The 24,559-nt window shown below is 39.8% G+C and overlaps 2 protein-coding genes across 2 annotated transcripts in view; one reads left to right on the forward strand and one right to left on the reverse strand.

Annotated features, from left to right (window-relative positions):
- The window catches only part of st14 (ST14 transmembrane serine protease matriptase), a 43,807-nt gene extending 28,079 nt beyond the window's left edge, over nucleotides 1-15,728 (forward strand). Inside the window, exons 12-19 of the mRNA XM_063199739.1 lie at nucleotides 2,012-2,116; nucleotides 3,670-3,777; nucleotides 5,682-5,795; nucleotides 7,205-7,324; nucleotides 9,462-9,642; nucleotides 11,055-11,329; nucleotides 11,767-11,903; nucleotides 12,673-15,728. Of these exons, the coding sequence (XP_063055809.1) occupies nucleotides 2,012-2,116; nucleotides 3,670-3,777; nucleotides 5,682-5,795; nucleotides 7,205-7,324; nucleotides 9,462-9,642; nucleotides 11,055-11,329; nucleotides 11,767-11,903; nucleotides 12,673-12,834 (1,202 nt within the window). The 3' untranslated portion in view covers nucleotides 12,835-15,728. The remainder of the gene's footprint in view (nucleotides 1-2,011; nucleotides 2,117-3,669; nucleotides 3,778-5,681; nucleotides 5,796-7,204; nucleotides 7,325-9,461; nucleotides 9,643-11,054; nucleotides 11,330-11,766; nucleotides 11,904-12,672) is intronic.
- A 4,987-nt stretch (nucleotides 15,729-20,715) lies between these two features.
- Nucleotides 20,716-24,559, reverse strand: part of kirrel3l (kirre like nephrin family adhesion molecule 3, like) — a 28,463-nt gene continuing 24,619 nt past the window's right edge. The window contains exons 13-15 of the mRNA XM_063199964.1: nucleotides 24,011-24,102; nucleotides 22,512-22,589; nucleotides 20,716-22,316 (exon numbers count right to left, since the gene is read on the reverse strand). Coding sequence (XP_063056034.1) covers nucleotides 21,756-22,316; nucleotides 22,512-22,589; nucleotides 24,011-24,102 — 731 coding nt within the window. The 3' untranslated portion in view covers nucleotides 20,716-21,755. The remainder of the gene's footprint in view (nucleotides 22,317-22,511; nucleotides 22,590-24,010; nucleotides 24,103-24,559) is intronic.

The raw sequence follows: 24,559 nt of genomic DNA on the forward strand, positions 1-24,559 counted from the left end.
TGACTTAAGATTTTCACAGGTAGTAGTTCATCCTATTGTGTACGCTGAAAAATGGTGTTATAGTTCCTAGTCATATCTTTTTGGGATTTTTTTAAAAACTCGTCTATGGGAGTTTCAATAGGGTCGCCCTGGTGTTTGGAACGTAACCGCTAGGATCGCTGTTTTCCACTTTCCCTCCCAATACAAAGAGTAGACCAAAATGTATCCTTGATTTTGACTAAAGGTGTAATAATGGCCAGTTGTGGTTCTACACTGATTCTCTCCCTGGGCGAGTGTCCAGAAGCTCCCATCACCTCCCAATGTGCTCTATGAGACCCATGAGTGCAAAATATGTCTGCTCCCGTCAACCCATAGATGAAAATCAAAGAAATGTCTGTAAAAAAATGGATTAACCCATTGATACTGGATGTTGCGTTGCGCAACATTGGCCCTGGCGCCTGGAGCTGCATGACGCAACATTTAGGCTCATGAGATTTGCGACAATTTTATTAAAAATCTTAGTATGTTAGAGCTGAATGAGCACATTCTAATGCAAGATGAGGGTCTTAGCGTTTACGTAAATGCAACTTACTGCATGTTTTATGTGCTTCAGAAGCTGAGATATGTAGGTTTTTATAGGCTGAGGGCAACATCTCTTAAAAAGGGCTTAGGCATTCAGCAGCCTTTTTGCAGGTGCTTTAGGCATCAATGGGTTAAAACATGTATTACTCTGGATGTATTACTATGGATGAAACTTAGGATGACCCCAAACTTTTCAGCAGTGTATATAGTCCCCTCCTACAGTTTTAGAATAGCAAACCAAATTTTCTTGTTTTTGTTGTCCACCGACAACAATTGGGCTTGAGACGCAACGATTATTTACTGGTATTTAAAGCTGGTCCTGGATATGTAAGTATTGGAACATGTGACTGGTAGTTGTTCCTTTTGATCAGCTGTTGAATTTAAGGATGATTGTTCAAAGGTTAGATTATAGCAATATATGATTTTAATTTTTTTTGACCTGGGTTTACACCTAAAGCCTGCATTTCTTGTTAAAGATGAAAAATCAACAAAAGGACCAGAGGGCTGTCTATGGAAGATAAGCATTCCATTTTGAAGCTGAAAAAATTAAGAAAATCAATCCGATCTGTTAGACAAGTATTGGCCATAATAAGTACAACAATTTGGAATGTCCTGGAAAAGAAAGAAACTGCTGGTGTACTGAGTAACAGATATTGAACAGGTTGGTCGAGGAAATACAACTGTAGTTGATGACAAGTAATGTCATGGCATGGGCACGCATAACGGCTTCTGGAACAAGCTCCCTAATTTGTATTGATAATGTAACTGACAATGGTCGTAAATCAATTAATTCAAATTTGTACAGACACATTTTGCCTGATAAATGCAACCAATCTAATAGGGAAGGTTTAATCATGCAGCAGGATAATGGGACAAAACACTACAAAATATAGGACTAAATCAGGGGGTGAAGTGAAAGGTTTAGCTGGCCAAATCCATAACTTGACCTTAAGCAAGTAGAGTTGGCATTTCATCTCCTGAAGAAGCGAGTGAAATAAAAAAAAATGGAAAGAAATTACATCAAAAGCCTGCAATAGCATCACAAATGAAGAATACATTTGGTGATGTCCATGAGTAGCAGGCTTGAGGAAATTATTGAAAAAAAGAATATACCACAAAGTATTACATTTTATTTTCCTTTAAGATGATCTGTTCCAATACTATTGCTCACCTAAAAAATGCTATGGTGTTTTACAAACGGGCATGAATCCAAAAGTATTTAACATATCAAGATTCAAATACCAGGAAATAAAAAAATGACATTCTGAACCTTTACTTCATACTCGTGTTTTAGTGGCAAACCTAAATGTCTTTGATGTACAACAGAAACAAGATAATTTGTCTTGCTGTTCCAAGTATTCTGGAGGGGACTGTAAATGAATTTTCATTGATTAATTGATCATTTCTTTCCTTTATTTCCACTCTTTTCTGTTACATGTGGTTGGTTTAGCGTGTCCTGAAAAGTTTGCCTGCGCTTCGGGAATCTGCATTGATAAAAGTTTGAAATGTGACGGTTGGAACGACTGCGGAGATATGAGCGATGAGCGCACATGCCGTGAGTCTTTCATGTTAACTTACCACATACATGCAGGATTTTGTGACGAGTTGCCAGGTAGTTGAGTGATAGAGCATTGTAGCCGAAATAAACCTTTCTCCAGTGAGTGCCTTAACCCTTTGATGCTAGATGCTGCGTATAGGGCCTACATAGACGCAGCATTCAGGCTTGTAAGAGATTTGAGAATTTTTTATTGGAACGTGGGTAGGTTCAAGTTGAATGAACACCTTCTAATGCAAGCAGATGGTCTTACCCTGGTATTGGTTAACCCTTGTACAGTCTTTGTGTTTGTGTCCCACAGGGGTTATTGATAAGTTATTGTGAAAATGCTCACTAGATGTTGACTAGACAAGACAGATGGTGACATGGGAATATGGACACACCGATGCAGTTAGTGTGGGGTGCTCCAGCTCCCCCTTAATGTTGCAACCTGATGTGAGAAAAGCAATGCTCATCACAGAAAATGAGCTAAGGGTAGTGAATCTGTTTGACAAATACTTTGGTATCATTTTTTCACAAGCTAGAAACTGAAATCCCAGAGCTCTTAAGGGTTAGGAGAGTATTAGCCTTTTCAGCATGCATTCTTGTTACATTTGAAATGCAGTCAGGTACTAAGTACCAACACACAGCAGCCAGTAGGGCTGTAACGATACACTCAACTCACGATTCGACACATATCACGGTTTTTAACCTACGGTTCAATACTCCACACAATTTTTTAAATGTGTCTTTTTAAATGAATGAATTAGCTTTTTATAGTTCATAGTTTTATAGTTTATAGGTAGAAAAAGTTAACAAGTTTTGAAATAACTAGATTGCATATCCTCACAGAAAATGCTGGAGTATGCTTGCCTGTCATGCATTCATTGCCCTTCATGCAGGCCTTGCCCTTCATTAAGTTTAAGTTGAAGTTTATTTAGCCATATCAACAGTATAAAAAACAGTTGTTAGGAATGTTTTTTGGTATGTGTTGCCCTTCATGCATTCACAACAGACAGTTAACCATCTAGAAATGAGGTAAATTCCTGTTTGGCATCTAACATCTTGGCCAAAATACATTTTCGCTAATTGTAACGCCTCCCAGTGGTTGATTTGCTGCAAATTCAGTATGCGTCCTCTTGGGTTAGTGCAGTTCATGTGTAACAAATTTTGTTGTGATTGGATTGGAAGGTGTTGCCAAACTTCCTGTTTGGACCGTGTGTGTGTCATTGTTGTACATTTTGATTGGCTGCTGTGTGTACTGATGCTTTCAGTTACCGCGCTGGAATTTTTAGCATAGATGCAAGCAACACAGTCCGATGATGTCATCATGAGTAATGCGACATATCCTCTCTTTTTGGAAATCGATTGTTTTCCCTTTTCCAGATGGACATTCATATTTCTGTAGAATGTGGTCATCTTTATTTTTTCACATAATTTGCTGTTGTATTAGTTGTTTAGTTTAATTTCAGACTATGCTACTATGTTACATCAACATTTGTGTGTGTGTATATTATAGCCCACACAAGAAAAAAGGCAAAAAAATTGTTACAAACTGTAATTCTGTTTCTCAGAGTGTGAAAAGGACCAGTTCGCCTGTGCCAATGGGATGTGCAAGCCAAATTACTGGGTGTGTGACCGTGCTAACGACTGCGGTGACAACAGTGACGAGTTGGGGTGCAGTAAGTCAACAAGTTACATTCAATACAACCATGTGGCCAATGTAAATGTCTTGGTAGTCATAGATGTAAAACATTAGACTAGAGGTGACACAGCAATTCGTGACAGCACTGGGAAACGGCACATTCAGCCTACCATCTTGTGTTGGTATTGTAGTGTAGGTAGTACCCTCAGTCCTCCACCTCTTTCAAAAAATTGACCGAAACTGTGAGAATATGAAGTAACACATTAATCAAAGACAAGAATTGAAATGTCAGGCTAAATATATAAATCATATGAGTCGATAAAATAAATTTAAAAAACAAATTACTGTATATTATTTATGTAGATATAGCAACACACTTCAACTATTGTCCTTGTATAGTGTGTTGATGGACATTTTCACATTATTTAGGCCATTTTTTGACAGAGGTGAGCCTCCTTCTCCATTCATTTCCATTTCTACCTCCAAAAAATTGCTGCCACGTATGGCGTTGAAAAGGGGGTCTCCTCTGGGCACCTACTGCAAGTCACGCCCTTCTACTTCCGACCCATGGGGCTGTAGCTCGCAAAATTTTGAATGGAAGTGAATGGAGCAAGTCAAGCTAAATCCAGATTCCGTTTGGCATGTGCTCTGGATTTCACATATGTTAGCAGTGAATTTTAAATGTTTGGATTGCCGTTGCAAAACTGCCCATTTTCAGCAAGCAAGCAAGATTATTTTAGTTTTTGTGCGAAACTGGGCGAGAGACTACAATGTATGCCTCAGGTATTTGATGTGAACCGAGGCTGAAGGTGCACAGCCAGCCCGACCGCTGCACCGCGGCTGAGGTTGCTCCACGCCAGACATTTCTGTTGTGTAGTCCAAATAATTACAGATTTTTTCACGCATGCAATTCAGAAATCGCTTGACAAGTGAAGTCAACAGTCACAACATTGGTTATCATTAATTCCAAGGTACAGCATATGTGTGATCTAGGGGGAAATGTGAGGTGGATCGGAATATAGGTTTGATCAGTCCATTACAGCCCAGTCAAAATGTTTGACTTTCACAGCCCCATGAGCCGACCAGAAAGGGTGGAGAGACTTAGGTGCCCCATTCTAATTTCTCTGGCGCTATCCCCTCCTTCTTCTCTCTGTGTGGCGTTTGGTAAGGGTATGCATAAGTTGTGCACTACCGCCATCTACAGCGCAAAGGGAACTCCATCATTCTCCTAAAGTGGTGTTCACCTGACATCACGCGGATCCAGGAAACGTACGGCCTCGCCTTGCTGTGTCTTACTGTAATGGACAATTCTTTTGTAGAGTAGGACTTGTATCCTCTCCTCTATATTCTCTATATTGTCATTCTTTTTCACTCTGTCGATGTGTATGCAGATGTACTGTACAGCTACAAGTGCACAGACTTACATGTGGTTGTGTTCGCACATGTATTGATTGCATGCATACTTGTGTATGACTGAACATGTTGACATGAATATTTATTGGTTTATTTTAACTTAGTATTGTGTGTGTGTTTGTGTGGGTATGGGTATGGGTATGTATATGTGTTGTGTCTGTACTTTGAGGACCCTCTCAAAAAAGAGTGACGAGTAAGAGTGCCATAAGTCAACAAGTCTTGTTTCCAGATTTGCCAGACTTACGATGTCCACTTGTTGAAAATGTAAAAATGTGAAAAACCAATTAATCAAATTAAATTGATGGAAACAGCACAGCAGGCAAAGATGATTGGATAAGCCCCAGTGCTAATGTATCATTTGACTTGAAAATTGTTGCAGTATCTTCAGAAGAATTTGAAAATACAGTTGTTAATGCAATATTAGAATGCAAATAGAGGTTAGACTAGCTTCAGGGCCCCCCTTGAGTCTCGGGCCCCTGGGATTGGGCCCAGTAGGACCGTGCAGTAATCTGTCTCTGTCTGATCCAGGTTGTGGGGAGGACGAGGTGAAGTGTGGCGATGGCACATGTGTTCCCCAGAACGCTGTCTGTGATGGCAAGAGGGACTGCGCTGACAGCAGTGATGAGGCCTCTTGTAAAGAATGTAAGTAAAGTCCAGTTCAGTCAAGTTATGAATGTAAGTCAAGTTAAGTTAAGTAATCTGCCTTCGCAATGGAATTCTCTTTTCTAATTGGCTGACGGGAGTGACCATTAATTCTGTGGAACCGGTCAAGTGTCCTGGACGCGTGTAAGTTAGACGGGCATAGAATCTTCGTTTGGAATGCCGACAGTATCTATGGGATAACTCTGTATGAATCATGCACTTAATCTATGGAAAATTACATAATCACACCATCAGCATTCCATGTCCAACGTAAATGCTTAAACACATCCGATAGCGTCTATGTTGCTGACTAGATTCTGCTGCAGTTGGCATGGTTCCTACAACTTTACAGGCAGTAAAAGGTAAAAAAAAAACACCCTACCCTAATGGCAGATATGCGGGATAATGGCCTTTGAGGTTGACTGGTTCCACAAAGTTAATGGCTTGTTGGAGGCATGTCCGTCTCCATGTTGAAGATGAAGTCTCCTGTAAAGATTGTAGGCTAAGTCAAGTTGAGTTGAGGTGAATTCACTGTGTAATATTTTTAGCAGCGTATTTTCAGATGATTTAATGCTGCCCATTCACAAATGTTGCTATGGTCTGTAGACATTACTGTATTATTTAGTAAATATTCATGAAAATATCAAATTTGGCAATAGGCAGCACAGCTTCATTGAGCAGCATAGATGTAATACCTACTCTGGCCAACATCCTGACCTACACAGTGCACCTTTATATATATATTTAAATTGTTGTTATTGAGTTTCACATATAAATCATGCATCAAAAAGATCTAGAATGAAGTACACACTGCACCTTTAAAGGTCACTTTCAAACAGCTGCTCTTAAAGGTCCAGTGTGTCATTTGTGAATGGTCATACCAAAGAAAGTGGATCTAACAAGAAGCGTCATTTTATTTATTTTCCGGTATCCACTTTATGTCGGGTGAACGCCCCTTTAGGAGACCTTCGTTTAGGAGACCTTCGGAGTCCTGAGGTTGAGAATAAATCAAGTCCCCTTAGCGCTGTAGATGGCGGTAGCGCACGTCTTGAGCAAACACCTCAAAAATAGAAGAAGAAGGAGGGGACAACGCCCCCTTAGGACACCCAACTTGAGCCCACGCTTTTGCATTGAGTGGGCGTGGTTTGCGTTATCTTCCTCTTATCCAGTATTTTTGGTCATACATTCTGAAAAATAAGCCACTAAAAACGTGCATAGCCTACATCACATTAATTTTGACAGCATTTTGAGGCACTTTTGAATTTGTGAACTATACACACTGAGGGCATATTGTATGCAGCAAACTGAACATAAGGGAGTCAACAATGGAGTTTGGGTGAGTGGCTCTGACAACACAGTTGATTGGGCTACAAATGTTCAGGTCTGAGTTCACTTTCTCGGTTTTCCAGCTTCTGGGATCTGCACAGACTTCACTTTCAAATGTAAGGACGGCAGCTGTGTGAACAAAATAAATGCTGAGTGTGACCGTGAAAGGGACTGCTCTGATGGATCGGATGAGGACGGATGCAGTAAGTCAAAGCAACCCTTGTTTTTTGAAGTCACTTTTCCTGTTACTTTGGCATTGGTGTGTACATAATACTGTATGTGGTGTGCCTTAAACCATTTTAACATAAGGCACTTGCAAAAAACACTTGCTAAATGGCCAGGGAAAAGATGCCCTCTCAGTCTATAAAAATCTAAATATCTCAGCCTCTAAAGCACATAAAAAACATGAAATGAGCAAAGCAAGGATCCTCATCTTGCATTGGAATGTCTTCATTCAGCTCTAACTTACCCACATTTTTTAAATCTCAAATTCAATGAGAAAATCTCAAAAACCTCAAATGGCATGAGCCTGAATGCTGCGCCCACTGTTGATTTTCTTTTTAGTAACTTTCAGATTATTTCCAACATTTATGCTAGTGGCCATTCAGAAATGTCAACTTTTCCATGAGCAGTTACTTCGACCATGAATTTCTTTTCCGTATGGTAACAATCACACTGAACGCAGATTGCTGTAATCCACCGCACCCTGCGATTGTAACTCATATTTTGGTTGCTAACAGACCAAACACAGATTTTTCAAAAGTCCCCCGAGAATTCGGATGTTTTTAGTAGAGCAGAGTAGAGTAGCATACTTTTATCAATCCCGAAGGAAATGTAGGTGTCTGTCATCTTACATAAATACACAAAATTTGCATAAAATACACAAATACAAGATTACATAAAGACCTAATACACATTGTACATTGCAGTAAACATACAGCACACACTTGAGTACAACAATCAGTCTTACAGCAGTAACCTTCTCATTTAATTAATTCACTTATGCTATTTACATAACATAGTTCATGTTCAGGGAGGGCATCAAAACTGTGCATGAACACATGTATAATGTTGTGCTTAACAAAAAAAATAATTAAAAAAATTCAATGAAAACAATTACCGGTATTCAAAAATATATATTTAAAAAATGCGAAACAGCGACGTCAACACGGCAAAACTGAGGGCTCCACACGTTTCAACAAGCAAATTTTTCTGTCTATTTTCAAGTGAAAACACCCAGTCAGTCAAGTCAATCTTAATTGATACAACCAATACCAGAAAGATTTTCTTGATCTGATAATGGGTCACTTGGTCAAACATAGCTGGTTATCTTGGTGAAACAGTGGTACAAAAAGTAAAAGTGAAAAACCCTGCCCAAAATTCCCTCCAACACAGGTTTGACCTCTCCAAGTAACTGGCTGTGACTCAATATCAGATAAAGAAAATGTCTGTAAAATGCTTGTATTGGCAAGTGTTTTAGGTCTCAAAATTCTAGTGAGTTATTGGAAGACTTTAACGTTCAATTAAGATTGACATGACTGGGCATTTTTACTTGAAAATAGACAAAAAAATAATCTTGTTGAGATATGTGTGGGGCCATCAGTTGTGCCGTGTTGACGTCAGGTGGCTTGACAGCTGACATTGCTGTCGGACAACATCTAGAATGATATTTTAGCACATAATTCTACATGTGTTCATGCACAGTTTTGATGCCCTCCATGAAAATACACAATGAAAATCCACGAAAATAAAGACAATGCATAAATGAGAAGGTGAGTGCAAACTTTTGGCCTGTACTGTATATATATATATATATTAGGGGTGGGCATATATTAATTTCACTGTAATTATGAAATTAATCTAATAAATTAATAAGTATAAGCACACAGCACTTAAAGCAGCTGGATGTCAGGTCTATATGGTCTTCAGTTCTTCAGTACTGTATATAGACACAGTAAAACGTACTGACTTAAGTTAAACACATTGGGTAAACCTCTATGTAAAGTAGGTAGGAATTATTTATTTATTTGTTTTGTTGTAAAAGTGTAAATGAAAAAAAGAAATAAAGGCAAAAAATTTTCCCTAAACATATATATATATACTGTATATTAAAAAATAATGATATGCCTTGTGCTGATAATCAGTGCGAAATACGCTCACTTTCATTGACAAACAACAGAAAAAAACATGCCTTGTGCTGTAAGATATGGGTTTGGTGGTAATTTGTCCTTTTCCTGTAGTGGAAAAGTTGATTTTCTGTTAACTTGTTCAACCACCTCTGAATTTCTATTATAATCATTTTTGATGTGAGTCAAGGCTTTTTTCTTTTCTTTTTTGCAGGTTGTGGAATACGCCCTTACAAACACAACCGCATTGTAGGTGGCCTGGACGCAGACATTGGGGAGTGGCCCTGGCAGGTTAGCCTGCACTTCCAGACTCATGGCCATGTGTGTGGAGCCTCAATTCTGTCACCCACCTGGCTACTCTCCGCTGCCCACTGCTTCCAGAGTGCCGATCCCAAGTGAGTTACACATTTCAATCAATCAGTCAACCAATCAATCAATCAATATTATTTATTTACTGTACCACATTACCATACATAACTGTCATTCAATGTGCTAAAGAGAAGAGAGAAGAAAAACTATATTGCATTACAGATAGTAGATAACTAACTATCACCAAAGGCAGATGAGAATAAAGCTGTTTTTAACTTCTTTTTAAATCAAGATACTTTTGGGGCAGTTCTAATATGGAGAGGAAGCTGGTTCCAGCATTTGGCAGCAATGACAAAATGCCATTTCACCCTGTCTGGATTTGACCCTAGGCACAACCAGTAGAGGAAACTCTGAAGACCTAAGACAGGGGTGTCAAACTCAAATTGACTGAGGGACAAAATCAAATCTGGAATTAAGTCGTGGACCGAAATATTTATTTAAAAAATGTACTGAAATTCTGCGTGCATGCACTTAATACTCATATTTCAATTTCACCCACACACTGATTTCCATCATATATGGAAGATCAAAATTTGATCATATTTAATGTGTCTTCACATATTGTGTTGCATATGTGTGTTAGCTATTTCACTGTCCTGGGCCCACTCATATTCCTATGACACACCAAAGTCATGTTCAAGTCTTGTTACGTTATACAATAAGCGTGCAAGTGGGCCAACTGTATTACACAATTGAAATGATCTCGCGGGCTAAATACAATTATTCTTTGGGTCCTGACCCTAAGACATCTATTAGGATAATATTTCTCTAGCATATCTACAATATATTTAGGGCCTAAGCCATTTAAAGACTTAAACTCGTTCTAAATCTCACTGGTTGCCAGTGTATAATGACCTAGTACTTGAGTGATGGGGTCTCTTTTCTTTGTTTTTAGTTAGAATTCTAGCTGCACCATTTTGGATTAGCCTGACTGCCTGAGTGCCCTTTGAGGAAGACCTATAAGTAGGGTATTGCAATGGTGAACTCTACAGGTAATACAAGCATTTGGGTTACACATGGAATCGTTCCGTATATAGAAACAAAAGTACGGTTCCGTATTGAGCTGAAACGAAGTTTGGTTAATATGCATGAAACATCTAAGAAATTAAAAAAATTATGGGGGAGGACCATCAGACCCCAGCTGTACACTGTGCAGTCTGTCTTTGTCTTTTGGAATGTTTTCATGATGCTGTATCAACAGGCATGCCAATAAAGCAAACTTGAACTGAACTAAATTTATAGTGAACCCAGTTTACGAGCACAGTTTCTGTACTATGACGTGGGTGGAAACCAGGCTGCAGATTATTTTAGTCGCTGATCAGAAGCAGGATTTTTCAATATAGTGTGATCACTTCAGAAAGACCCGATTTGCCTGGCCATTCATTCATCAAAATGAAAATAAAAAACAGTAGAGTTCTACGCTTTTTTCTGTTGACAGGTACCTTGAGGCTAAAAACTGGCAGTCCTACAGCGGTCTCCGAGATCGCGTGAAGGTTTGGGACGAGGATGTGCAGAGGCGCAGCATCAAGACAATCGTTCCACATCCGCACTACAACACCATGACCTTCGACTACGACATCGCTCTGCTGGAGCTCCAAGAGCCGCTGGAGTACACCAACCTGATCAGCCCCGTCTGTCTGCCAGCCAAGTCCCACGTGTTCCCAGCTGGCATGCCCTGCTGGGTGACTGGGTTTGGAAAGCTACGAGAAGGAGGTGGGTTTTTATATATAGAGGAGACAAGAGGGCTCTGCAAATGACCTTGGGTCGGAATCAAACCCGGCTTGCCATTGTAGTAGTCGAGTGCCCAGCCGTGTATGCCACGGCTAGGCCAGGTATTGGATTTCTTGACATACCTGTATCTGTGAAATGGGACACATTTGGACCACACGGCTTTGTCACAAGATGAAGGAGTTTCAGTCTAAACTCAATTTTGTCAAAGTGGCCTCATTTACATGAGACATTTAATTCCGAATTGACTCCATTTAATTCCGAATAAAACTTAATTCCGCTGAATCTGAATTAAGTTTATTAGAAGTAAGTTATAGTCAAGTAGTAGAAATTCAGTCTTTGAATGTCACTCAATGTCGGTAGACAATTACGAACAATTATTGGTGATGATGTATGGTTGGTGATGTATGATTTTGTCACAGGACGTCTTGCCGGTGTTCTACAAAAAGCAGAGGTCAAGATTATAAATGATACGGTGTGCAACATCGTGACCGAAGGCCAGGTCACCTCAAGAATGATGTGCAGCGGCTTCCTCTCAGGAGGAGTGGATGCCTGTCAGGTCGGTGAAAAAAAAAAAAAATTTGTACCAAGGGATGAAAACATAAATAAATCATGGAGACAGATTTCACATGATTGTTACTGTTTACTTGGGTCTTCAACTTCTTCTCTTTCTGTGGCGTTTGTCATAATGGCTTGCATAAGATTGGCCAAAACGGACACGGTAGCAGTACAGAAACAACGGAAACAGCAACAACATCCAACCAAAACAGATTGTAACCGTGCACTACACTGATTTCCAATGCTACCTACCTACTACACCTAGCTGCTTTAGCATTTTAGAATTGTTCACACACAGCACGAGTTCAGTGGGTGTGGCTTATGTTGGAGTTGGAGCATATCTATGATGTAACTTTTTGAGCAACACTTTTGGGCAACATTACTATACGATTTTATTCCCTACAGCACTTTTATCAGTAGAACTTGGATCAGCAGTACAGTAGATACACTTTCTTAATCATTTTATTGTAAAATTAGCTGCCAATCATGTCATTTCCCAGCATCGTTGCCCAAAACGTTGCACTGTGTATGATCACATTCACACATAGGTTTCCTGTATAGGCTACAAACATTCCTGTCTGCACAAGCCGCTCAGGATCCCTCAGCAACCTCTGATTGTTTGGAAACTGCTGTCACTAAAACAATGTGCTCACGTGATTAGCTACTTAGCATCTTGACCCTTCCTCACAGCGAGAATGTTTGTAAACGGGGAAACCTATCAATAGTCCAGAAATGATGGTAATTTTCTTGCTTTCTTGCTGTGTTTTCAGGGAGACTCGGGAGGGCCTCTGGTGTGCCTTTCGGAGGGAGGCAAGTGGTTCCAGTCAGGCATCGTGAGTTGGGGTGAAGGCTGCGCTCGCCGCAACAAGCCCGGCGTCTACACTCGCGTGACCAAGCTACGGGAATGGATATCTGAAACGTCTGGTGTCTAAAAGTACACAAGGCAACTTTTGAGCAGTGTTGCTGGGCAACAACATAATTGGCACCTGATTTTTTGATTAAATGTTTGACATTATTTGTTTACTGATGATCCAAGCTCTCCTGATGAAAGTGTTGTAGTGATAAACTATCCAAATAAAATCTTTTTAAAATCGTTGCCCAAAAGCATTGCTCAAAAAGTTGCCTAGTGTATCATCACCTTAAGTGTACGAGGAGCTTTTGAGTTACATGATGGGAATTGTAATTTGGTGTGTCCCAATAGGAGAATTTAACGTCGTGGTTTTGGGAATTTTGGGAATTTTTTGATCAATTTTATTTAATTTTTCAAAGTGTCAATATGCTCAGAAAGCATTGATAGTCCTAAGAAAGCCTATCGTTAAAGACACTGTACGTAATATTTGTGTCATTTTGGAGTGAAGAAAACTCTTAAGTGTACAAATGAAGGTGTTCAACAATTCCTCCTGACCCCAGCGTTGACATTAGGTTAAAGGCTACAATGTGTGCCCGCGCAGCAACTTCAATAGGCTTGGACAGGGCTCACGGTGGACACCCTGGAGATAGAATACAATCTAACTCTCTGTGAATACTTTGGAGAGACATGGCCCACTGAAGTTTTAGTGATCGAATATCACACACATTTATGTTTTCATTTGTTCTGACCTCATGATGGACCAAATGTTTGCCATGCCGCCGGATTTGGCCTGTGGGCCTGTGTTTGGACTGTGGTTGCACAGTGGTTGCACTGTATGTTTCACTGTTTGGATTTCAAAATGTGCATGGCTTTTAATATGTATATTTTTAGGAACAGATGTGCACCTGCTGAAGGAAGATGTAATGTTTCAAACAGGCTCAGGTCTCTTTGTATCTGATTGGCTATTCAAAAATGTGTGGATGAGTTCCCAATTGTCCATGTTTATAATGTTATATAGTTGGTGGAACACAAGTATTGTTTTGCTTTAAAGGTGCACTGTGTAATGTTTTTAGTAGTTTATTTCCAGAATTCATGTTGGTCATTCACGTTACCCATTTCACGAATACTTACCACCACCATTACATTTTCTCAGTGTTTATTATGACTGGGAAAATGGCTCTTTTCCTACATGAAAAGTTGGATCATCTCCATGCCGACCATTTTGAATTTTCAGAAATAGCCCTGTTTAGCTGCAGAGGTAACTGTACTTTGGTCATGCTAGTAAATATGAATTTATTACTTTATTAAGTATTAGTAAATATTCATGAAAAAAAATATCAAATTTGACAATAGGCAGCACAGTTTCAATGAGCAGCATAGTTGCAATACCTACTCTGGCCACAATCCTACACAGTGTACCTTTAGGATGTGGCAAACGTGGGGTGCTGTGATGCACTGTGTGCTAATGCACCTATATACGACATACAGGACGGGAAGCTGCCCGTGGGGTTCCAGGCTCGAGGCAGGCCCCTGGGTCATATCCTAACCCTACTCTATCTTTCTCTCCAACTCAATCCTGTCTCACTCTTCCACTGTCCAATCATAATAAAAGCAACAACAAAACAAAAAATATATACTGTATATATATTCTAAAAAGTGGCAAAGTTAATATCAATCATGACATGTACATAAAGACAATTTCAGTTTTGAGGAAAAAAATCTAGTTGATGCACATTTTCTACTGTACACCTTGCTTTCCGATGGGCTGTAACCATCTAGTCTAGATTGTAGTAGTCAGTAGGCCTAGGCCTACATATGGCCTATCACTTGTGGTGACATGTAATTTCTCCAAAACGCTGTTGTTCCGACCTCTCAACAATCAGATCATTTCTTTTTGACAAATCCCTGTTATTCTAGGCCAGTTCTGAGGCTGACAGAGGAGCCTAGGTTACATTTATGGAACACATACTACCAATTTGTAAAATTATATTTTCTTTTTAACATGTTTCAATTGAATACATTTATGCCAAAAATATGTGCACGAGTATGCAGGGAAGCTTCTTGGATTGTTTGAATATGTATGTTAAAACTGTATACTGTATTTGTATTTGTTGCCTCAAGGCAACACTGTGCAGTTAGGTCAAGTTTTTTCAGCCATTATAATGCATTTGCATGTATGGAATTGTGTTTACATGCATACATGATCAGTCAATGTTTTTACTTTACAAACGTAAGATATTTATACAGGACATGGATATTAATACATATTATTAATGTGTTCAATAAGTTTGGAATATATTTCGCCAGTTGCCAAAATGATGATGGGGGAAGGTTGCGAAATGACCCAGGCTCGATTGTAACCTGGGTTTCCTTGGGCAATCCCCCCTACAGGCATATAGCACTGTGCACCACAACACCCATTGCTAATGCAGTACTAATGTCCCAAAATTAATGCATAATGCATTCTTGCTATTTTTTTTTTTTTTTTTACTATTTTTGCCATATTTTAGGGGTCAGGGATCTGGAGTCATTTGGAAGTACTATGTGTGACCATATGTATGTGCGTGTGTATGAATGTAAGTGTGTGTATGTGTGGGTAAAGAAAAGGTGTGTGGGTAAAGAAAAGGTGCTCCTTGATGCTTCTGTTTAGGAAATTTAAATTCAAGTAAATAAAGGTGTATCAGAAGAGAGCGCACCTCAGAAATGGGTGTATTGTGGTGTTTCTAATCCTTACCCTTAACTGACAGCTCTTTCACTCTCTCAATTAACAGTTTCTTAATTCCTCTGTCTGCTCAAGTCAAGAGTCAGGGTGTTCTCTCTCCGTCGACTAACTCAACATCTCACTACGCACCTTCCTCCTCCGCGGAACAAAGGCCTCAAAATTGTCCGAGCTCTGTCCATGCGTTAAGCATCTACATGATTTAGATGATAGAGAGATGTCTCGTTCATCTCCCTCAGAAACCCGGGGTTACCACGTAACCTTTAGTTTCCCTCAATTGAAGCACACTTTTCACAACATTTCATTACAGTATTTCTCAATTGGCTTTGTACATTTCTCGAATCTCTCTTGCAAATTGCAAAACACAATATTCATTCTCAAAACAGCTTTAAAACCCCTTGCCTTTAAGGCGACCCGGGGGCGACCCGAATGACTTTGAACTTCAACTTGATCTTCATTCCGCAATTGTTTAAAATCCAGGTGGTGTAATACAGTGTTTCCCAACCAGGGGTACGTGTACCACTAGGGGTACGCGAGCACATTGCAGGGGGTACTTGGAAAGATGTTATTATTATAACAAATGTATGGAGCAGTCACATCAGGACATAGAAAGCGATATAGAACATGAATTAGGGGGTACTCATGGCACAACTAAGAGGTTTAGGGGGTACGCAAGACAAAAAAGGTTGGGAAACACTGGTGTAATAAACCCAGGAACATTATATATTATTGGAAAGCTTAGAACCTCAGGAACACACCTAGCACTACTATACAGGGATTTGAACATATTTCATGTGCATTATTATCAATTTATTACACAATGTCACCTTTCAAATTTGACCTCCCCCCCTTCTTTTTTTTCTTTTTTACTCTATTTCAACCACAAGTTGTACAACTCTACTCAAACTAAACCACTTTATTGTGGAAAAAACGATCACATTTTTTTTTCTCAAGAATTGTGCTGTTTTTGCCTACACTTCCATATATTTCATATGAGCTATGGTATTCCACATGATCCCCAGACCCTGCTGATTACATGGGCACCACTGTAGTGGCTCTGTGACATTCCTACCCTGAAAGACAAGCCTTAGAAGAGAGGTAGGCAGGTCCTGTTTTATGCAGCTTTGTGTTGGCTCATTTGCTTTGAATGACTGCAGCTCCCTCAAAGCAAGAGCTAGAAACTCCATTCAAAGACTGGATGATAGTCTAGAGACCAGGTTTTCAAATGAGTCATATAGCTCTTCTGTGTTACACCCAGGGACAGAGGAATCTCAAATCTGCTCAAGAATGCCCCTTTCTTCCCATGTTTTTACTGTACATAGTGTACAGTACCGTACAGTACTGTACAGTAACATCTCTGTAATACTACCCAAAAGGCATATCCAACTAAGTCAGATGACTGTAGAACACCTCAAGGGGTAAGCTTTCATTTGAGACCATCATGAGCTTCTAGCTCAAACTGTTCTTGAACAGTGAGACGATATTTGAGGGGTGCATTTTGACTAATCAAAAGGTCTACAATAAAACACATGGCAAAACGCATGTGCATATCCACACATAATTGTCTTGGGAAAGGTCATATTTTGCTGTAAAAAAATCCCCTTTGACAAACAGCTTCTGTAGACCTGTGAGTAAGTATCAAATTTGTTTCCAAGGCAAAATGTATCAACTAAACTGCTGAAATGTAGTAATTTCCAAGAGTTTCTAAAATCGCCTGTCGGAAAAAAAAAAGTTCAAACCCCTGTAAGTCCTTGGCAGTACATCACAACATCTTCCTGTCACTTCCTGTGGATTCTACAGAGTCTCTTCTTTCAAATGGTACCAGCCACTTCATGATAGGTCAAAGTATAAAGACACAGAAACCATTTACAGTTTTTCTCAATTGGTTTTGTACATTTCTCGAATCTTACTCGCATTTTGCAAAACATCACGTTCATTTCCAAAAAAGATTTAACAAGTGGCAAAACACCATGGATGACCTGCAAAACCCAATCTCTAGCTCAAAACCCTTGGCCAATCTCTCAAAACCAGGTTTTTGTGTCTGTGAACCAGGGCTTAACACTAACACACGCCAGGTAGCCAAATGCGGGTGAAAGTCGGCGTTGGCTAGTAGATACCGAAGGTTCACTAGCCATTCTGGCGGGTCCGTTACTATTCTGAATGATGAGGCACCGCGTTTTGTAGTTTTTTTTCTTCGGACCGTCTTTGCTACAAAAGCAATACAATGCGATTTCGCGAGCCTACAATACCCATGAAGCACCTGTGTCACATGTCACCTGTGTCTCACGCAAGCCAGGAATCTGATAGGCCTAGAGCTAGTCTTGCGAAGAGGAGTGACAGCGAGCTACCGGGACATCAGCGTGCGCTTGGAAATTTCACTGGAAACCTTCACGTGAAAATAAAGTAGCGAAGTTCATCTCAACTGACCTGTTTTGCGATCTGTCATTACTACAATACTTAGTAGTAGTGGTCATTAAAATGACCAAAGCGAGAGGAAAACATGTCAGTCTGTCTTACTCTTGTGAAAGTCTCATTAGCGCAGTGATAAGACAAGGACACATGCGGCATTAATAATGTTTGGTTTAAATTATTTTCTGATTTGCCTGTGTCTTCATACCTTAATATTCCTCCATGCTTCTTGTGCTGTTGTTCCCGACTGTCAAACCGTTCTTAAAAAAACACGCAGTAGTAGCCTTCCAGACTGCACAAAAGCATCCCATTGCATGTCCCTTCGCAGGTGCCCGTCTCGCCCGTTTGTATTTTACAACTCACTATTAAACGGAATGAAAGTCGTAGCCCCTTCTGTAGTTACCGCATCTGTGTGTGCTTTCTAGTGGATACTTTTATAAGCAAATATCCCAGAAGAGGTGTTATTCCACATCCATGTCCGAGGACCGGCCAACTTGGCAATGACTTTAGGCTATCTACTTTGCGCATGAATTTGGACGGCGACCTCCACAGATAGGCCTATATGATATGAAGAAGTCCCTCCAGATTAAAGACGAAAATATTTTGCTCTCGTGTAGCTTACATTTGTGCCCTTCCACAACACTGTGCTTGGTGTTTCTGCATGGTAGCCTAAATATACTATAGGCTATGCCATTCCTCAGATCAGTAAATCTGTTCTTTGCATGCATGCATGGACCAGTTAATAGGCCTAACAATTCTAATTGCCCTATAGCATATTATATTATATTATATTATATTATATTATATTATATTATATTATATTATATTAGGCCTATATTATATTATATTAGCCTACATTACATTATTAGGGCCTACAGCCTATTATATAATTAATTAAAGCTGCTATGATGGCTAAGAAAATTATGGCTAGTGAAAAGGCCCAATGGCTAGTGAGTCAGGAAAACCACTAGCCAAAATGGCTGGTAAGCGAAAAAGTTAGTGTCAAGCACTGCTGTGAACGTGTCAGAGCCATCAAAATATATGTCACTGTGTAAATGTTTTGTGGAGTGAGATCTTTCATGGATTATCATAACAAAGCATTTTGCAGAACATGACAAAATCAATTGATAATGTACAAAAACACTGAGAATTGTTCACAACCATTTGCATGGTGGTGAAAGCATTTGCTAAATGCTGAAAACTATGAGAAACGTATTTTACCACATGCACAGGTAACAGCAGGAAGTCACAATTGAACAAGAAGTTTTGAGAATGATTATTCTGTTGTGAGAAATGTACAAAACCAATTGAGAAAAACTGTAAGTAGACATTGTGCAAAACCTCAAAAACACTCAAAAATAGTCCTTAAGGGCAAGGGGTTAACAAATGGCAAAACACCGTGGATGACCTGCAAAACCGAGTCTCTTGCTCAAAACCCAAGTTTTTGTGTCAATGAACGAATCAGTGCCAGCAGAATGGTTAGTCATTGTGTCATAGTGTGGTCCGTGTATGGACAAGCTAGTCAAATCGCTTTGCCATGTTGTCAATTGAATAGTACACTCTTGAGGATCTTTTCTGGAGCAAAATGTTGTTTAGATTGGATGGGAAATGTTGTAAATTCGACTTTGTATTACATTGATCAGATAAGATTGTCCTAGATGATATACATTTAGACTATGACTATTTATTGACAGGTTTTCTCACTGCAAAATAGGAAAAATAGCAAACTCTGGTTGAGGTGTCAAAATGTGCCCTCTACCATCCCTTTTTACTTGTCTTGCAAGCCCATGTGAAAAAAAATCTAGAACTGTAAAGCAAAATAAATTTGAAACAATACACTGATACTGTAGCCTATAAAGTGCACTTACTGTCTTGTGAAATTCTAGGGAAATATTGTCATTTTGCGTGGAGCGTAATTATAAAGGGCACATGAGGCATAGAGTAATATAATGCAGTACAGTGCCTATTGTTGTATTGCATGCCTGTTTTCTCTATCCCTTCTATTGCCTTTGATTAGAGAGAGTCAATATTTACCTGTGAGCAATTTACCAATTCAGATCACATTTATAGATACAAATCCAATGGAAAATATACAGTGCTTATCACATTATGACAACCTGGTAAGTCATTTTGCATGTCAAGACTTAAACTATGACATAGGGCCTAAATGTTTTGGGGGTGAGATAGGTTTGTGTATTCAGTGACAATGCTTTTTGAGTGATAAGACAAAAGCAATTGATCATGTACGAAAAAGCTGAGAATTGTACACAACCATCTGTATGGTGATGAAAGCATTTGCTAAATGCTGAAAACTATGAGAAACGTATTTTACCATGTGCACAGATAACAGCAGGAAGTCACAATTGAACAAGAAGTTCTGAGAATGATTATTCTGTTGTGAGAAATGTACAAAACCAATTGAGAAATACTGTAATACACCCCTTCACTGTAACTGTACTTGTGCTACCCTACACACACATGAAATTGGCCAAATATTTTGCAAGGTAGTTTTGATTGTACAAAGGACCTATGCTGCACTAGATAAGTGTGAAGAAGTTGGTGGCAAATACTCAGTCTGGGATAAAACTTTATTATATTCACAATAGAACGAATAAGAAATATTTGAATACATTTTTTAACATTCTGCTAGTTTACTTGTTTACAGTCATTGGGTCTCATTCATGAAACGTTAAAAAATGAGATTGCTGGAATTCGCAGTGGGATTGTTACAACATTCATGACATAATAGCTTGGTGTGTGTGTGTGTGTGTGTGTGTGTGTGTGTGTGTGTGTGTGTGTGTGTGTGTGTGTGTGTGTGTGTGTGTGTGTGTGTGCTTTTGTTGTTGTTATTGTTTTTGTTTTGTAGATCCAGGGGACTATCCATGTCGTCCTTTACTCCCCTTAAGGATGTCAGTAACAAAGTGTACGTTGCATGTTGTAAATTAGTCCAGTATGTAAATTCCAGTACATGCAGCCAGCCAATCTTGTTAAAATGCACCATTTTTGAAAAAATGCTTTCACACCATAAAACATTTTCCGCAGCCCCATCTCACCAAAACCTTCAAAAAAATCTTGTTTTTTCACTTGCACTGTGTCCATTGGCCAAAATATAAAAAAACGTTCTTTTCGTTATGGCCCATGAATGTAGATTTACTGTATGTTACGGTAAATGCGTACAAGAAGGATTGCTTTTTCAAACAGCATCTGACTAGGATTCATGAAAATACTGTATATATCATGCATGTTGCTCATAACCAAATCAGCAGGTATTTAGAATGGTATTGATTAAAGCCGTGATCACACCGGACGTGGATTTCTGCTTACAATTTGCGTTGAGCGTCCAGCTGATTTGATCAGACCAAACGTGGATCCGCTGCACAGGTTCGAATGCGGTGACCAGGCAACGTAATGGCTGAGCTGTCCCTCTCAACGTAATTTATGGTATTGTGTTATTTGAGTGTTGTGAAAACATACACAAAGCTCTTTGTAAATTCACCTATATAAAATGGATAGAAGACAAGCTCTCTTGCTCTCCTGAAGTTGGACCGTGAATCTGATGCGAATGTGTCATAATAGGATATCTGGATATCTGCAGGTGACGTGGAGCGGATTTTCCGCCTTGAGTTGAACTTTTTTCTACTCATTCCGCCCGCTGCAGAGAGGGGAAAAAATCCGAAATCCGCCTTACACTGATATTCAGCGCGGAATACGCTCATTTTCATTCATAAACAATAGAACAAATCCGCCTCTTACTGTAAAATTCGCGTCCAGTGTGATCGCGGCCTAATGTCGAACTTTACAAGCAGATTTCATGCATGAGACCCATTATAGGCAAGAGAAATCAGTGCTGTACTTTCTCTGAACAGAGTTTTTTTTCAAACATGTGTTTGCATGCGCTGGTGCAGTTGACAGGGTTTACTGTTTTTAGAAGGCTGTAGATTGACATGAGAAGACGATGCACAAGTGTGGTGTAAGGAAGGGGAGGGGCCAGAAACCTGACCGGTGGCCTGGTGATCCGCCTGTTTGCAGGTGTCCGTCGTTTTCTCGCATGAAATGTTGTGCTTCATGTAGCTGATGAAGGCTCGTCCGTACGATGCGTGAAGAAACGTCGAGCCGGCAGCGCAAATGGGGTCGGTGAGACGCACGCTGGACACTTTCTTCTTCTGCGGAGGCGTCGTCGTCTCCTGCACCCCCACCCCGCCGCCGCCACCACCAGACACCGGACTGCGATTTTGCAGCATGCCCACTGTGATAGCGCACTGAGGAGAGTAGGAGGAGAAGGCGTCTTGCTGAGCGTGTGAGAGGGGGTGAGGACTGGCGGCCAGGAAGGCGGAGGAGAGGATGGAGGTGGAGGTGGGGCGCTGCTCGGTCAAGCCGCTGTTCTGTGCTCTGATGTCATTGTGGTCCTGGATGTTGTAAAAACCATCCATGGGCTCCTGGGTATGTGCCTTGGTAGATGTTCAGCATGCAAAAGTAAGTAAACAGTAATATTTTTTTTATTATAATATGATGATTTTGTTACATAGTGAAACACAAATTGTAATAATTGGAACAGAAAGAAAGCTTCTGTTTGAATGACTAAAACCACACTTTTAATTGCAGACAAATGTGTTGTTTGTTTAGTGACCTACCTTGACATCAAATCTGTCATCATCTTCATCTAGTAAATCAGTGTGAGACGTCCTTGCAGATTCACAGTTGAACGGAGCCTATGAAGCAATAGCAATAGGATTTATAGAGCACATTAGCATCTAGAATGACCGTTATGGATGATAAAGAAAAAAAAGAGAGGAGAGAAGGAAATAACATGTTGTAGAACATATTGTACATAATCTGTAAAATCTGTTGGGGCAGTTCTAATTTGAGGTAATGGTGGAAAGCTCGCACATCCACAGGAACGTCTGACCTGGGAGCAGGACCACAAGTGACTAGATGATTCAGAGAAAAAGTCCGCTGCACGACCAGGATTTCTTTTGCTCCCAATATTTTATTTTTCCGTGACGTTTCGGGTTTTACCCCTTCTTCAGACGTGAAGTTCTAATTTGGACAGGTAGCTGGTTCTGGCATTTGTCAGCATAATGACTTAATGCCATTTCACCCTGTCTCGATTTGACCCTAGACACAACCAGTAGAGGAGATTCTGAAGACCTAAGACATCTATTAGGAGTATGCTGCTCTAGCATATCTACAATATATTTAGGGCCTAAGCCATTTAGTGACTTATAGACTATTAGAAGAGTTGTAAACTCAATTCTAAATCTCACTGGTAGTCAGTATAATGACCTAGTACATTGAAAGTATTGGAGTATACCATTATTGCGTAAGAAATCACCGGAGGAATTTGTGTGTGAGACAATAGCACTTAATACTAACCTATAGTAGCCAGGTCTTACCATATTGCACTGCTGACCTCGCCTGGTCTTAGCATACCCTTGTACAAATTTCACTTTATTTGTACCAAGGGTCTAGAACGGTCAAGCTGAGAAATGATTACTGGTAGGAAAACTGTGTCAGAGTGAAAACTGTGTCAGAGATGTTTACACACGGCTCTGAACTCTTGTAACCCATTTAAGGCACCTACAAAAAATGCCTGCTAAATGCATGCCCTTTTTGGGAATATGTGCCCTCACCTTATAAAAACCTAAATATCTCAGCCTCCGAAGTACATAAAAACATGAAATAAGTTGCATTTAAAAGCTAGGACCATTATCTTACATTAGAATGTGTTCCCATATTTACGTTGCTCCAGACTCCTAGGTCAATGCAGCGTAAGCGCAGCATCAGACTTAAATGGGTTTAAATTTTAAAGGTGCATCTGATTTTACCCAATTCCTAACATTTGGTTGTGACGTGTAATCTGCCAGGCCCTGTATGGTCATCATTTGCCCCTCTCCCTCGTCCCTCCCCTGTTTGCCGATTGTTATAACACAGAGGGAAATGTTTTAGGCTGGAGCTTTCTGGTGGCACCATTCAGACAACACCACTGCAACAACTAAGTCCAGCACAAGGTGGTTAAGTCAAAAGAATATAGAACCAGGGAAGTATTTATTTTAGTTTACGTGATATTGACATTGAAAATGACCTAAAATGGCCGCCTTTCAGGGGGACATTAGAAAGGTTGCACACTCACCATGGGCTCGCTTACATTGTTCACTTGTATATTGTTGTCGTGTGTTATCTGAACTCGGAAATCACAGTTGGCAAACTGCGAACTCATATGGCCTGTAGGAGGGGAGAAAATATGGCGATGAGAAACAAACATATCATTTTTTAATTTACATATGGAAACACACTTTATTTGACGCAGGCGTCATACCCATACCTTGACAAGTGTTATAATAACCGTGTCAAAATGGTGTCAGGACACAGTAATGGATGAGTCAAACATTTTATGGTCGTGAAATGTTTTATGGTAAAAAAAAGTTGACATTGTTTGGGCTGTCTTGACCAAAACTGAGGGTCACTTAATGATAACAGTCATAAAATGTTGGACATTGACATAATGTTTATGACACACCCATGACTATGTTATGACACTGTTATGACAGAGTCATGTCATACGTATGACGCCAAAATCAAGTAATGTGTTACCAAACATTCCAACTTGATGACTTACGTAGGACTGGAGTGTTCAATGCAAATTAATGGATGAATCTACTGTGCAAATACATTATATGAC

This window comes from Engraulis encrasicolus, chromosome 5 (assembly GCF_034702125.1).
Source record: "Engraulis encrasicolus isolate BLACKSEA-1 chromosome 5, IST_EnEncr_1.0, whole genome shotgun sequence".
NCBI lineage: Eukaryota > Metazoa > Chordata > Actinopteri > Clupeiformes > Engraulidae > Engraulis > Engraulis encrasicolus.